This window comes from Macaca fascicularis, chromosome 14 (assembly GCF_037993035.2).
Source record: "Macaca fascicularis isolate 582-1 chromosome 14, T2T-MFA8v1.1".
NCBI classification, from domain to species: Eukaryota; Metazoa; Chordata; class Mammalia; order Primates; family Cercopithecidae; genus Macaca; species Macaca fascicularis.
In genome coordinates this window covers 82,697,856-82,713,953 of record NC_088388.1, presented here as the reverse complement: position 1 = coordinate 82,713,953, position 16,098 = coordinate 82,697,856, and the positions used below count along the sequence as shown (strand labels likewise).

Genomic DNA, 16,098 nt, shown 5'->3' with positions numbered 1-16,098 from the left:
TTAACAGATGAGAAAACTGAGGCAGGCAGCCGGAATGGCAATTATCAAAAAGTCAAGAAACCATAGATGCTGGCAAGGCTGTGGAGAAATAGGAATGCTTTTACACTGTTGGTAGGAATGTCAATTAGTTCAACCATTGTGGAAGACAGTGTGGTGACTTCTCAAGGATCTAGAACCAGAAATATCATTTGACCCAGCAATCCCATTACTGGGTATATACCCAAAGGAATGTAAATTATTCTACTGTAAAGACATAAGCACACATGTGTTTACTGCATCACTATTTCCAATAGCAAAGACATGGGACCAACCCAAATGCCTATCGATGATAGACTGGATAAAGAAAATATAGTACATACACACCATGGAATATTATGCACCCATAAAAAATGAATGAAATCATGTCCTTTACAGGGACATGGATGAAGCTGGAAGCCACCATCCTCAGCAAATTAAAATTAAACACCACATGTTCTCACTCATAAGTGGAACCTGAACAACGAGAACACAGGGACACAGGAAGGGGAACAAGACACACCAGGGCCAGTCAGGGGTTGGGGGAAGAGGGGAGGGAGAGCATTAGGACAAATAGCTAATGCATGAGGGGCTTAAAACCTAGATGATGGGTTGCTAGGTACAGCAAAACAACATGGCACATGTATACCTATGTAACACACCTTCACATTCTGCACTTGTATCTCTGAATTTAAAAAAGAAAAAAGAAAGAGAACTGAGGTAGGGAAATTACATAACGCAGAGGACCACTTGGAAGTGGCAGAACCAGGACTTAAGGCCGATGCGTATACTAACTCAAAGAATACACTTATAACCACTAGCCTAGATATAAAATGAGCTTTATTTAGATGTTTTTGACCCTTGCTAATTTCTGTTTCATCATCTAAAATTTGGGACCTAATAAGGCCCCCTTATTGAAAATAATCATGCTGTGAAAGGAAGAATGACCCCTATAGGTTCTTAGTTGGAACAGACCCCTGGTTTCATATGCACATGGGAGACGACCAGGGAATGAGTAATTCTCAGAGAAGTGGCTTTGAATTTCAGCTTATGTAACATCTTCAACAAGAAACAGCAAATTTTTAGAGAAATGACAAGATGAAGGAAAAGGACTTTGAGTCTCTTCAGGCACAGTGAGCAATTTGTAGGAAGGCAAATAAATGGCAGATAAAGGGTAGTTAGTAAAGCTTGTTAATGTAGATTCTCCTGGTACCATCACCAGGCTGATGAGGGTCCAAAGTTGCATTCAGTGGTTAACCTTTGTTCTCCCTGGTAGAAAAGCAGGGATGGGGGGAGGATACCGTTTTCCTTGTAAATCTATGTGCTGCTTTTAGGAAAATGGAGGGCAGAGAGTTTTCCCACATCTGCTTCCTCTTGATTATCTTTAGTTCAGTAATTCTTTGTATTTTGGGGAGGCATATTCTGGTCTCCCACAATCATATACATCATAGCTTAAATATCTGTTCTTAAAATTTGAAATATTGTATTATAAATTTTCAGCAATGGGAAATGTTTAAGTAATTTACAATGTATGTATTCTGTGAAATTTTAAGGAGTCATTAAAATGCTTCTGACAAAGAGGTATTAACAGGAAAATGCGTGCAATTACAGCAAATGAAACAGTAAAGTGCACATTTTTTTTGATGTAGTGTGACCTCAACATTGTAAAAAAAAAAAAACAAACAAAACAAAAAAAACCCATAAAAAAACACCTAGAAGGAAATGACCAACATACAATGATTAACCCTGCGTAGTAATATCTATTTTGTTCTAATATCTTTTCTTTAAAAACCTCTTGTGTTTTTCCTTAGTGAACTCAAATTGTTTCTACAATTTAAAAAAAAAAAAAGTTTGTTTTGTTTTGTTTTATTTTTGGTTCTATAAAGCGGTTTGCTTTTCTGATACAAGTTACTTGGTTTCTGATCTGACATTATTGTGTATAAAGTATCATGCTCGCTCTTCTTAAACGAAGATATATTTTAATGGTAATATGTTCGTTTAGCAATAAATGAATCTGTATAGAAATGGGCAACTCAGATTCACTGTAAAACATTCAATTATTAAGATGCACAAAGACTGCCAATTCAACTTTGCCCAGACTGGAATCTAATATCTAGAATCTCCACTGAATTGACTGCTGCCTTCATCAATTCACCAAATTGACTGCTGCAGAATTTCATCTGCAGCCCTATGTGAACTATGATCCTGTATTTTTCATCTCACAGAGAATGGTGAAGACTGGTCCGGCTGGTTTGAAGCACTTAAGGCAAAGTGATGTGATTTATAGTCCATTTTGGCAGGTCCTCCACATGTGTACTATCTCCAGGCTCAGGGTTTAAGTGCCCAGCTGAGGAAGAGTAATTCCTGCATTAGTAGGCTTGATTAACCTGAGGAAGCTTGGAGTACTTCGTTTTCAGGAAGGCTCGGGCTGTCCCACACACAGATTGTATGGCTTGAAATATGCTTTTGAAAAACTCTACCTTTGTTTTTCATTCAGTAACTGTCACAAGTACCACAGGAAACTTCTGCCTAATAAGGTCCACTTCCCTTCCTTAGCTATAGATTTGAATGAAAGATATCCACCCCACCATTAAATGTTGTATTTAGAGTCAGTCGCAGAATAACTTATAATATTATCCTTAGTGGCAATGAATGTCCAAACATCAGAATTTAAACTTTCTAACTTTGCGTGTTAAGCAGTTCATAAATAAGAAATATATACTTTACAGACTTACACACATCTTTCCTGGGTGGAACTTTTTCTTACCTAGCATTGTCTAAAGTAATTTGTTAAGATATCTTCACAGTAGCATATCTTGGAAGTTACCTAGTGGAAATAACAATGCTTATAATCATGCCTGCATTATAGAAGGAAGCAATAATAATAATAATAAACAGGGCAACAATATTCTACCAACCTTAATTTATTCCTCGGCAAGACAACTGTGTACCACTGTTTTGTAAACACTGGCATAAGCGCTGTTAAATCCCTGTTCAGTTGTAAGTTAAAGTGCAGGGACCAAATGGATTCCCAGGAACTGAACCTATTTCAAAGAGGAAGGCCCTGTGATTCAGGTCTAAGACAAGAGTGTTGCCAGCATGGCATTACTGAAAGCAGGGGAAAAATGACTCCTTGCCCCAGAACTGCTTAGATGTGTCCAGGGATTTGTGCAAAGTCCTTTCTGAGTTATTCAAACCAGGCCATCAGAAATGCTATGCTGGGTCATACCAGTGAAACCTTCAGCCAAGCAAGGATCCAAAACATTGCAGGTGGTGTGAGAAATGCTGGAATAAGAGGCATATAGGAGATGCTACAGGAATAGTGGGTTGGTCATTATCTCAGTCTGTGAGGTCTGGAAGGATTCCCAGAGGCAGCAGTGTTTGAGTGTGTTTTAGAAGAATGAATAAAGTGAGTGTACAACAAAGAAGAAAGAGCTGTCTGTACAAAGTCACCAAGTTTTCTAGGAAGAAGATGGTGAGAAGAGAGGCTGATAGGGAAGCAAAATTGTGAAGGTGTTATGTGCTTTACTAAAAACATGGGCTTTGCGCTCTAGTTGATGGGGAGTCAGCAATGGATTTGAACAGAGAAGAGAGAAGATCAGGTGAGCATTTTAGAAAGAGTCCTCTGACTGCTGGTGTGGCTAATGCACTAAGGGAACGTGACATAAGAGGGAAGGAACAAGTTTGGAGAGAGCAGCATTCATGACAGTGGCAGTGGCAACAGAGGCACATACAGAGTAGAGAGACATTTTGGAGGTAAAATTAATGGGATTTGGTGCTTAATTATATGTGGAGTTTTGAGGCTGAAGATTCTAGTTCATATCACTAGAATTGTGATACCACTAACCAAAGACTTTATGCCCTGTAAAATCCATGAATTTGACTGAACTTTCCAATCTATAGTATGACTTCAGCTGTGTAATAGTTCTGTGGTCTCTGAAATTTGAACTAAACTTTTAACTTTACAGAGAACTTCCTTTTGTTTGATCTCACTAAACATATAGTTTGACAGATGAAAAAGCCAAGTGAAAATGATTTGACTAAAATCACCAAAGTGGATTTGTCTGAGGTTGGACTAGAACCAACTCTCCATGTTCCCTAGTCATAAACTTTAAATCAAATAACAAATCTGATAGCTTTGCACTCCATCCACTCCACCCATTTTATATTTTACATGGAATATATTAGAATTGGAAAGACTTTTGAATAGAATAGGAAGCAGGGAGCTTTGGAAAAGTCACAAAGAAATCCTGGGAGCTTTGGAAAAGTCACAAAGAAATCCTGGGAACTTTTGGGAAGGAAGAGGTGGCCAGCAGAAGTCAAAGGGGAGCCAAATGATAGTGACTCTTCCAGGCTTTCCAGATGTCAATATTTGTATTACTCACAGTCCAAGGGCATCCTGTTGCACCTGATTCCACTGAGTTTTCCCTATAAACCTCTCCCCTGTGCACCACATTAGCCTTGGGTGATGGGGAGTGGAAGGTGGAGAGGGACCAGCTGATAATGACTGTGAACAACAATCAACAATCACTGTAGCCTCCACATAGGACAGATCCTGAAACCCTGGGTCCCTCAAGTCTCCTGTCTGTTTAGGAGGTCCCTTATGACTTACTTACTGGCATCACCCTCAAAATCTGTCCCTAGGCAATCTCAACCAGTGAATGAGTGGATTGTTGATCGTGTTGAATAAAATTATCTATGTAGACTATGTAGAGGCTATGAAAATAAGCTTGTTCAGTTTGAAAAATGATAGGAGCTGCTCTTATACTGTTAAAACAACACAGAATCTCAACTTCAGTGAGCAGAGGAACTGGAGGGTCCTGATCCCTGAAAACCAGAAGTTCTCTACTAGAAGTAGTAGAATCATTTTGCAATGGTGGGAGAATCATTTTCAATTATTTTTTATCCATGATGGTGGTTGGAAAGAGGTAAGACAGCTGTCTTAGATGCAACAGACATTTATGGGCAGGAAGAGAGTGTCCAGCTGAATGGGTCATTACTGTCTTTCTAGGAGCCAAAAGGGGCATGCTATCAGGATGCCTGCAGGGAAACAGAGACTCTTCATGATACTCCTCAATGCACTGTTTTTGTTTGTTTGTTTGTTTGTTTGTTTGTTTGTAGGCAGATCTGATGTCTCACAGGGTCTGCAGTAACTGACTTGCCGTCAAGATTAGCTTCCACTTGTGGCTGACCTGTTTGACAATGGTCAATACCTGTGTTTAACAGAGAGATGGTCTACAGGTCTACAGTTGTGCAGCCCTTATCTTTTTGGGGGATTTGATTGAATACCTACCTTCCTGCCTGGCTCAGTGACTCATCTGATTTCCCATACCCCCTTGTCATTTAGTCCTATGATTGGCAGACTCAATAACCAATCATAAAATAAATGAGCAAAATACTGCTTTGAAAGAAAGTTCTTTTTAAAAAACTTTTCTCCTAATATTTTTGTGTGGGGAGGGAAGGAAATTCATATAGAAAAATACAATCTCAAGCCTGTAGGTGTGGTTTAAACAGACCTTGTTTAGTTTTATGATTTAACCTAAAACCCCGGAGACTTCCACAGCTTTCAATCCCATCAAGGAAGACCTTGTGTCAAGATTAGTTAGAAATGTTAGTGTTAACCCCATTTTATCCCTAAAAAACACTTTTAAAATGTTTTTAGTCTCCAGGCAATGAGCAGATCCAACCCTTCAGTGTTGTTTTCCTAGTGATCATTTGTTTCTGTTGAATATATTCACAACTGACTTTTAAAAAATAAAACAAAACATTTACACTTAGATGACTCTGCATCTCAGGTGAGTTTGATTGACTCCTATTTGAGTTTTTTTTTTTTTTTCTCCCACAGGGTTTTTTAGCCTGTGCACTGCTCTTTAAGTGTTAAAAATGAAATAACAGGGAAAAAGGAGTGGGTGGTTACCATGGTGACCACCACAGCTGATTTGGGTAGCAGTAGATAGCGCTGGGAAATAGTGCCTTGTTAAACTGAACTGCAATGATAATCAATATTGAGAAGGAAAGTGAAAATGTCTGAGCTCCACTTAATCAAATGGCCAACCATTAAAACATAAATATCAGTATCTGTGCCTTGGCTTCAAATGCATATATAGTACAAATCAAAACAAAAGTCCTTAAGCGTACCTGGAAAATGGTTTTAGGAAGGAATCTAAATTGTCCTGATTTCCAAGTTTTAGCTATTCATCCTAAAATATTAAGAAAAGCTTTAACTAACAAAGTCTTGATGTTGGCATTAGAGGTTTTCCTGGTTCAAATTAAATGAAGACAAAGATTAACTTTTCAGATTGAGAGGACCTTATTTCTTGACTTGGTTTTGCCACGCAAAAAGGTGAAATTAGTGAAAGTCCGCCTCCATAAACCTTCCCTTTTTGAATTTTCTTCCCACCTAAGGGACGATTTAAGCAGGCATTTCCTGCCTAAGGGGAGCCAGCAGATTCCAGCCCGCAGCTGAAGAATTAACACAACGCTGTGAAAAACTTTGTTTACTCTCTTCTACATTTTAAAAGGAGATACCAGACTAACACTTCAGAGTTGGAATTTCAAACACCAGCAGCTAGCTGGGAGGTAGGATCGAATTTGGAGATAAGAATTCTTCCTGGCGTCCTTCAGCAGCCTCCCCAGGCAGGTTTTCACCTCCTCTACTTTTCCAGGACTAAGCCTTTTTAACTGAGAAGAGAGAGAAAAAGAGGTGAGCGAGATAGCCAACATCTGGAAAGTGATTGGTTACAGCGTTTAAAAGGAGAAAATAATCCCATCTTTTAAATTGGGCTTTTTGTGTTGCAAAGCATCTTAAACTAGCTCTGCCACTAACCTGGGAAGGTGGACCTACCTGCTTCACTCCTAACAGGCTTTGGCCACCACTCAAGAGCGTCAGGAGGTGTGTGCTGGCCGGGCGGAGTTTATACACGAAGCAGCTCAACCAGGAGGAGGGAACAGAGCTGAATTTGGGAAGCAGCTGCCTGCTATGCTGAAAACCCCTGGAAACTTGCTAAAGAGCTGTGGTGAGAATCATGCTGCTTTTCTCAGACCCGTTTCTCTTGGCAGACCATGTTGGGGAGGTGTGGCCAGTAAAATGAAAAGAGGGCAGCAGATTCTCCTCCCTTTCATTCCTAGAACAGCCTTTCCCTGCCATTTGTTAGTAACCTCTGCTTGCAGGCATTTTCTACGGTGGCTCTGTTTTCATGTCTGTTGCTATCTGTGTTCTGGGAGAACAACAATCAGTGAATTTTTCTCTTCCGTCACCTAAATGCAACCTCAAAATCACACTCTGAGTTTGATTTACCACCGGCCTCTTCAGTAAGACTATCTCATGTGAACTGCTAGACTCTTGATATTCTCTCTCTCTCTCTCTCTCTCACACACACACACACACACACACACACGGAGAGAGAGATTGATTAAGGAATGTGAAATATTTGCCTTAGATTTAAATTGGTTCCAGCAATACCTGGATCCACATTGATTTCATATTAGGTATTTAATGTATGGAAGTCCTGTTCAAATAGAAACCAGAGAGCCTGCTTCGGGAGAGCCTAGTTCTAATCCAGGGAGGCAGGCTTACGTGTGTGAAAGAACCAGACATACTTGAATGTTGAATTCTGCTTTCACCAATCATAAACTGTACAACCTTGGGAAACCATTTTATTTTACACATTCAGTTTTCTTATCTGTGAAATGGGTATTACATTCTGGTGGTTGTTTAAACATTAGTAGTAGTATATGGAAAGCTAGACTGTAACATCCTCCAGGGGGCATAGTTACCTTATTTTGGGCCACATAGTTAAGTAACTAGAAAGGGTAATTTTTAACAATCATAGTTTCATAGTTAAGAATGTCAGCTCAGATTATTCTGCCTGAATTCAAATCCCAGCTCTCTCGTGGTTAGCTGAATAACATAAGCCTGTAAAATGAAAATGGTAGTAGTAACTATTTTATAATTTCTGAGGATCATGCTTCTTATTTTTATTTATGTATTTATTTTTTTGAGATGGGATCTCACTCTTTCACCCAGGCTGGAGTGTAGTGGCGTGGTCTTGGCTCACTGCAACCTCCGCCTCCCAGGTTCAAGTGATTCTCTCACCTCAGCCTCCTGAGTAACTGGGACTACGGGCATGTGCCACCATGCCTGGCTAATTTTTGTATTTTTTGGTAGAGACGGGGTTTCACCATGTATTTTTTGGTAGAGACTTCACAGGAGTCTCAAACTCCTGACCTCAGGTGATCTGCCTGCCTTGGCCTCCCAAAGTGCTGTGATTACAGGTGTGAGCCACCATGTCTGGCCCCCCAAGATAATGCTTCTTCTGTAAAACCCTCAGCATTGCACCCAGCACAAACTAATACTCAGTGTCGGCTATTGTTATTATGATGCAGGAATCTGACTGTGGAGCTAGGCAGTTGGCCTCCCTAGACTAAATTCACCTCATTTGTTGTTTTGTTGTTTTTAATTTAATATTTTATTTATTTTTTTTTTTTGAGAGAGAGTTTCGCTCTGTTGCCCAGGCTGTAGTGCAGTGGTGCGATGTCAGCTCACTGCAACCTCCACTTCCTGGGTCCAAGCAATTCTTCTGCCTCAGCCTCCTGAGTACCTGGGATTACAGGTGCCCACCCCCATGCCCAGCTAATATTTATATTTTAGTAGAGATGGGGTTTCACCATGTTGGCCAGGCTGGTCTCGAACTTCTAACCTCAAATGATCTGCCCTCCTTGGCCTCCCAAAGTGCTGGAATTGCAGGTGTGAGTCACCACCCCTGGCCATTTTGTTGTTTTTTAAATGAGAAGTTGGACAAGATGAATCCTAAGGAAACTTCTGCCTCTTAATAGCTTTGTTCCTAATTGCATCTGCATGCATATAACATAGCCACACATCTTCCTTGGTAGGGGCCATAAATAAAATTTTTTTAAATGTTTTATGATGGAAAAATAGTGCAATATAATATGTATTCTGGACTTAAAAATCATTGCTGCTCATAAATCCAGATGTGTCATTTCATATGCTGCTATAACTGTATTTCCTTAAGAACATATATTGTCGCAGCCCCTGATGCTTCTTTGCATTTCTGTGACTTTAGGGACTAAGAGACTAGAATTCAAACATTTTGTACTGATTTTAAGAAAGTTTATTCACCTAAGTTGGCCGAGGGTGGCACTTGTTAACATTTCAAGTTTCTGTATTACTTTTGAGAAGGAACTTGAACCTGTGTCTCTGCATTCTGTTGGCAATTAATATGTATCTGGCATTACAGCTGAGCAGTTGGCAGCTAGTTTAAAAACCAGCCCAGAGTCACTCCCCACCCTGCCTCTGGAGGTGAGGAGGTAAACTGGCTGGACTAGAGAGATTTGCATTTTCCTCAGACTTGGAACTCACCCCCATCAGTACTTCCTTTGCTACTTTCTCCATATCCCCTACCAAATTTACTTCCCACAACTCCTCTACAGCCTTTATGAGTGCCTTGAGATAGGCTGGCACCCTCATTAAACATAGAACAATCACAGATTTTTAGAAATAATTGTTGCTGTAAGACCACCATGAGGGTAGGGACCATGTCTTATGCTTGGCACTTAAAACAGGAAAATTCTTACTTTGCATGGTAGTGGGAGACCATAAGGATGAAACCATAATGATCTATGAGAAAAACTATGATTGACCCATAAACTTTCCAGTTTTTTGTCAAAATGTTACAAATTATCTTTTTGTTAGATATATAGGGAAATAAAAAATAGTAAAATAACATTTTCTTAGTATGCTGTTCTTTAAAATATTAGAAACAGTGAAAATTTAATTATTTTATTTCTTTGTAAAAAAAAAAAGAGTAGTTTGAATAGTACTTGCCTTTTCTTCTTGTCAGTCGTATAACTTGTGATACAGAGCAAGTATTTTTTGTATGCCTTGGCAAATTGGCACACTTTTTTCTAATCATTCGGCAACCTTTTATCCTTTGCATTTTGTGTTTTGAAATACCTACAAGAGTTCTTTAATGTGAAGTTTTTGGCCAATATCATATTCTCTGGTACATTTTCATCCTTTATATCTTCTTCTTTATTTATGTTCATAAGTTTACCTTCACTAAGTTCCTCTGGCTTCATTTGTGGAATTTCTCAATGAGTGTTGAGGTCGACATTCCCATGGTCAGCTATATCTTCTATAATTCGTTGTCACATCTAAATTTCACTTACAGCATTATAACTTTTTATTTTATTGCTGTGCTTTCCTCATGGCTGACAAAGTCCCTCTTTGAATTATCCATTTTTGTAAAATGTCATATGGATTTATCACTGGAGAAAAGGAGGCAAAACAAGTATGCTTTACTGTGTGTGTGTTGTGAAGTGAATAGCAGGTACTCAGTGACCAGTCACTGACAGACCTTGAGAGAATTGACATGAGTCACTGATGATGATGCGCATGTGTTATTGTGTAGAGATTTGTGAATTGAAGAGCTAGTAACAAGTTTGTGCCTTATGCAATCACTCATAGTTAATATATTATAGTAGCTAAAGTTTGAATTTTGTTGTTGGGGGATTGGAACTACTCCATTAAATCATGATAATGAAAATTCATGCATGTTGGAACCACACAAATAAAAAATGTCTATAGTTACTCAATAGTAAGGATCTGTTAAATGAATTACTTAACTTGTACATTCACACTCATCTGGTTTGCAGTCTTATAGTGTCCTTATACGTGTCCTTATAACTTGGCCAACTGCTATCCCCCTTCTCTTCTGGCCTGTATAAGATGTCCAAAATAGCTGGTTAAAGCATGTCTGTTAAAATCTCACTTTGAACAAGTCATTAAATTCTGAGCCTCATATTTCATGTGCTAAAGGCCCAGTTTCTTTCTCATCAAAATTTTCCCTTCCTCACTACCCAGCTCCCCACCTCTGAAAACAATTAATCAGATTAGTTGATTCATCCACAGATACTCAAAGAGCTCTCAGGCTCCCAGGGTAGGTTGGTATCTTCTCTCGGTGAGAGGAATCAGCATGTGGCAGAGAAGTTCTCTCAAATGCTGCCTTCACAAGGGCTTTTCAGATCTGGTGAGTAGCAGAAGAGAGGGTTCTTCAGTTAGAGAACAGTCTTCCCTGGCCCTACTCTCACTGTTCTAAAATCTGGTAATTAAAAGAAGAATAATAATAAAGTTAGGGAGGGCTGAAGAAGGAGTCAAAGATAATCCTAAACTTTACTTACTCTTTCATTTCAATGTGTTTATTTTCAAGATGGACTGTGAATTCTGGAGACATGTAAGTGTTTACAGTGTAGTGGTTACCAGCATTAGCTCTGTCAGATATGGGTTAAGAGAGGGATCATCACTTCTTAGCTCTGTGAGCTTTCCCAAGTGACTTTACATAGTCTTTACTGAGCCTATGAAGCTTTTAGAACCTCGTTTCTCCATCTGTAGGTTATAATTATTATTTCCCTGGGCTTTTGAGAATCTTGAAAAAGGTAAAGAACACAATACACTCGGAGTACCTTTTGTAGTGGAAAACCTTGAGAAACAGAAATGATTTTAGCTTCTCAGGCATAACTTACATAACTTAAGTGAACTTTATTTATTTATTTATTTATTTATTTATTTATTTATTTGAGACAGAGTCTCACTCTGTCACCCAGGCTGGAGTGCAGTGGCGTCATTTTGGCTCACTGCAACTCTGCCTCCTGAGTTCAAGCGATTCTTGTGTCTCAGCCTCCCAAGTAGCTGGAACTATAGGCACAAGCCACCATGCTCAGCTAATTTTTTGTATTTTTAGCAGAGACAGGGTTTTGCCATTTTGAACAGGTTGGTCTTGAGCTCCTGACCTCAGGTGATCCGCCCTCCTCAGCCTCCCAAAGTGCTGGGATTACAGGCATGAGCCACTGCACCCGGCTGAAACTCATTCTTTTTGCTAAGATTTTCTGGTTCACAGTATACAAGAGTTCTGGATGTGGAGATAGTGTGTAATATACAGATTCACCTTGATGGAAGTTATCCAGTCTGTTTGTCTGGATAACTTTTCGGGAACCAAGGCTAAGACTGGTGTTTTCCCCCTGTCTCCTTATTGACTGTCATTGATGATTAATAACCTGTATTATATTCTTTATAGAGTCAGTCCCTCAAATTCTTTTGGAACACCTCCTGCTATAGTTTTGATACTTTCCCCTGCCAAACTTCTTGTTGTAATTTGCTCCCACTGTTGGACGTAGGGCCTAATGTGGGTGTTTGGGTCCCAGAGGCAGATCCCTCATGAATAGATTAATGCCCTCCCTGGCCGTCACTGAGTAAATTCCTACAGAGCTGGTTGCCAAAAAGGGCCTGGAACCTACTTCCGCCTTACCTCCTTTCTCACTGTTGGACTTCTGCACATTCCTGCTAACCTTCCCCTTTTGCCAGGAGTGGAAGCACCCTGAGGCCTTCACCAGAAGCAGGTGCTGGTGCCATGTTTCTTGTACAGCCTGCAGAATTGTTAGCCCAAATAATCTCTTTATAAAGTACCCAGCCTCAGAATTGTTTTTATTTTTATAACAGCACAGATGGACTAAGACATCTCCTTTGAGTGTGCTCAAAGATATGTTCAAAGCTCTCAAGATCAAAACACTCAAGTCACATAGTGGCAGGGCCCCTCTTCCATTTCTGCTAATAGTGATGTCTCCCCTGGAATAAGCAGCTTGCTTCATGGGCTTCTCAGTCCTCTAACACTGTATCCATTACAATGTGTCCCCACTGCCATATGCATACACCTATAGACTTTTCCAGAAAGGCACAAAATAAGAGTCACTGTTATGCCTGACTGCTCTGTGGGCCATGGCTCTCAGTTCTGGATGTGCAGGGTATTTTTAAACTGTAGCTCCTCTCAGGGATTCTCACTCAGTAGGTCTGAAGTAGAGTTGAGGAACCTACATTAAAAAAAAATGTTTCCCAGGTGAGGAATGGACAGGGTTGAGAACTGCTGCTCTAGTGCCTACAGGTGCCACAATCTGAAATCAAAACTAGTCCCATCTGCAGTTGTCTGGACAAGAATGTGACCTTCACTTGCCTGGTGACTGGACTGGGCTAGAAGATGCAAGCTGGCCTTACAGTATATTAGAACCCAGTTACTCCTCATTCTTTTTACCACAGGGCAGCATTTTCTTCAATATTATCTTCTTAGAGAGTAATTCCACTCATCTTGACTTAACTTTTTATAATAGCTGCCTAATTGGGCTCCCCAACTTTACCTCCCTCTCAGCCTCTCAGTCCGTTTTCCACCCTGCCAATATACTTACCTCGCTAAAATAAGAAACCCATTGTCACTTCCTCGATCTTCCAGCCACCAAGAAGTGCCGCTGATTGTTTCTAGAACATGGGATATTTCTTTTTTTTCTTTCCTTTTTTTTTCCTTTTTTTGAGATGGAGTTTCGCTCTTATTGCCCAGGCTAGAATGCAGTGGCATGATCTCAGCTCACTGCAACTTCTACTTCCCAGGTTCAAGCAATTCTCCTGCCTCAGCCTCCCAAGTAGCTGGAATTACAGGTGCCCACCACCATGCCTGGCTATTTTTCTTTTTTTTTTTTTTTTTTTTTTTTTTTAGTAGAGATGGTGTTTCGCTATGTTGGCCAGGCCTGTCTCGAACTCCTGACCTCTGGTGATCCGCCCTTCTTAGCCTCCCAAAGTGCTGGGATTACAAGTGTGAGCTACCATGCCTGGCTAACATGGGATATTTTTAAACACCTGCATACACACTGCTTCCCTGCTGGAACACCCTTCTTTTCAATTCATAATAATTCGGAATATAATAATATTATTCTCATACATAACAAAACAGTTATTTATTTTAAAATGTAATGTTTGCTGGATCCTGTGCTAAGCGCTTTACATATATCTAACAAACTTTTTTTTTTTTTTTTTTTTTAAAAACAGAGTCTCACTTTGTCGCCCAGGCTGGTGTACAGTGGCACAATCTCGGCTCACTGCAAGCTCTGCCTCCCAGGTTCAAGTGATTCTCCTGCCTCAGCCTCCTGAGTAGCTGGAGCATCATGCCTGGCTAATTTTTGGTATTTTTGGTAGAGACAGGGTTTCACCACGTTGGCCAGGCTGGTCTTGAACTCCTGACCTCAGGTGATCCGCCTGTCTTGGCCTCCCAAAGTGCTGGGATTACAGGTGTGAGCCACTGCACCCGGCCTTAACAAATTCATAATGACCTTAGAAGCCTAGTTCTAAGACCTGCTCTGAGAAGCCGTCTCTACTCCCAATTGCCCACAGCAGAGAGAGTTCCCCTTCCTTGGTGCCCCTATAGAATTTAAACTATTGCATTTTAATTTACTGTTTATGATCAATCTGTTCTCCCAAAAGCATGTGCTGCACTCATCTTTGTCCCCCTGAGCATAATGGACGCCCCAGAGGGAGTGTGGAGCAGGTTTGAGGGTAAAGCCATCTTTACTCCCAAAGATAGACCTGAACAGGGATTGTTCCTTTACTATTGGGTCAGTAGCCCTGAGTATCATTGTTTGTAAGTCATCTGGACACAGAAAAGATAAATCCCAAAGGCTCTGCCTTTAAACACAATAATGTAACCTAGCACCTGGCTCCTAAGGCATTTCAAACCACAGTCTGCAAGGCCACCTTTCTTTCTGTGTCAGCAGACGGTGCCTCCTAGCACACCGCCACATCATTGGGTTCACTCTGTTTCTTACCAGAGAGGGGCTGGCTAGCATTGCATCATCTATTTGTAGGATGTTTCACCAACAAAAGGCAGCCAAACAGGCCATTAGTTTTTCTCTGCTTTTTTCCTCCTGTGTGTTTACAGACAAACACTATAATCAACTGTCATGACAGCTATAATCAATTAGCCTATGGGCTGTTTTTCTCCATGTAGACTAATTGAACTGTTTGTTTTTATTTTTGTTATCGCCTCTCTACTCATTTCCCAACTGTTACTACTGGACCATGTGACTAAGCCGCTACAAAACCTTCAGCTACTCCTCTTTTCTCTATTTGCCACTCTTAGGATGTGACAGTAATTCATTAATCTCCAGACAGATTTGCATCTGCATTAATATCTAGGAGTCCTTATTTATTTGAAAAATATTGTTAAATGGGTTCCCTACTGTTAAAATGAAAAGCAAACATTTAAGTCATCTAGATTAGATGAATTAAGATTTAAATTTAAAATTGCAGAGGGTTGCTTTTTAATTTGTATTGGTGGTCATTTTTTAGGGAGCTAAGTATGTGCAAATCATGTTCTCCGTAGCTTCGAGGGAAAAATTAAGGACTTTTTCCTAGTTAGTGAGAGGTACACTGTACTTTCTTGAAAAGACAGGAGCTCTAATTTACTGAAGAAGTTTAAGTAGAGTATAACGTTAGTACAATCAGGGGTGGGGAGGTGGAAGGTACTACAAAAGATTTAAGTACATTTTAAAGCTGAAGTTTCAGCAAATCACAAGAGAGGAATGCTTTCATCACAGTAAGCCTAAGAGCATATCGATTGGTAGAGCATTTGTAAGAGCTGGGCAAAGTAACATTTTTTGCATGCCAACACAATTCCCGGTCCTAAGCTAAAAACAGAAAGAAAAATAAAATCTAGTCACTGCCTATAAGGAGCTTAAAGTCTAGTAAAAGAAAGACTTATAAAAAACCAAATACATTAAAGCATTGAAGATTATGTGAGAAAAGTCTGTATGATGGGCCAAAAGGAAAGAAGTAGAATCGAGAAAAAAAAAATCTCTTTTCCAAAACATTCTATTATGTGATCAAAAGGAAATCATCCCTTGACCTCTCGATCTTTGTGTTTCTTTCTGCAAAATGGGTATAATCTGTGATAGTGACCTAATACTTTCTTGGGATACATTTTGAAGAGCATTTGGAGAGGACTTAAAACAGTTTGTATATCCCCAAGCATAGATAAATCCCCATGTTAAAACACAGTACATCTAAAGCAACACCATTGAGCTATAAATTTTTATCACTAGTTCTATAAAACTTACTAAGGGACCCTGAAGTTCTTGTAGAAATGAAAAACGAGCAACTGATGTTAATTCCACCAAACAAAAAAAAAACACTGTGCTTCCCTGACCTTTGGAGATAGGACTTTCATGGAGTTTTAAATGTACTGAGCAGAT

At 39.9% G+C, this 16,098-nt stretch overlaps 1 protein-coding gene and 1 long non-coding RNA gene across 46 annotated transcripts in view; one reads left to right on the top strand and one right to left on the bottom strand.

Annotated features, from left to right (window-relative positions):
• The window catches only part of DLG2 (discs large MAGUK scaffold protein 2), a 2,233,585-nt gene that overhangs the window by 1,957,149 nt on the left and 260,338 nt on the right, over positions 1-16,098 (top strand). For 5 of the 45 annotated variants that reach the window (XM_074014956.1, XM_045370191.3, XM_074014954.1 and 2 more), the window contains exon 1: positions 6,932-7,031. The exons of the other annotated variants lie outside the window; for them this stretch is intronic. In XM_074014956.1, coding sequence (XP_073871057.1) covers positions 6,995-7,031 — 37 coding nt within the window. In that variant the 5' untranslated portion in view covers positions 6,932-6,994. Of the gene's footprint in view, positions 1-6,931; positions 7,032-16,098 lie in introns of those variants that run through there. 45 annotated transcript variants of the gene reach the window in all.
• Positions 6,435-7,077, bottom strand: LOC135967087 (uncharacterized). The gene is made up of 2 exons (XR_010580949.2): positions 6,860-7,077; positions 6,435-6,696 (listed from the first exon to the last, which is right to left on the bottom strand). It is a non-coding gene; the product is annotated as an uncharacterized lncRNA (long non-coding RNA).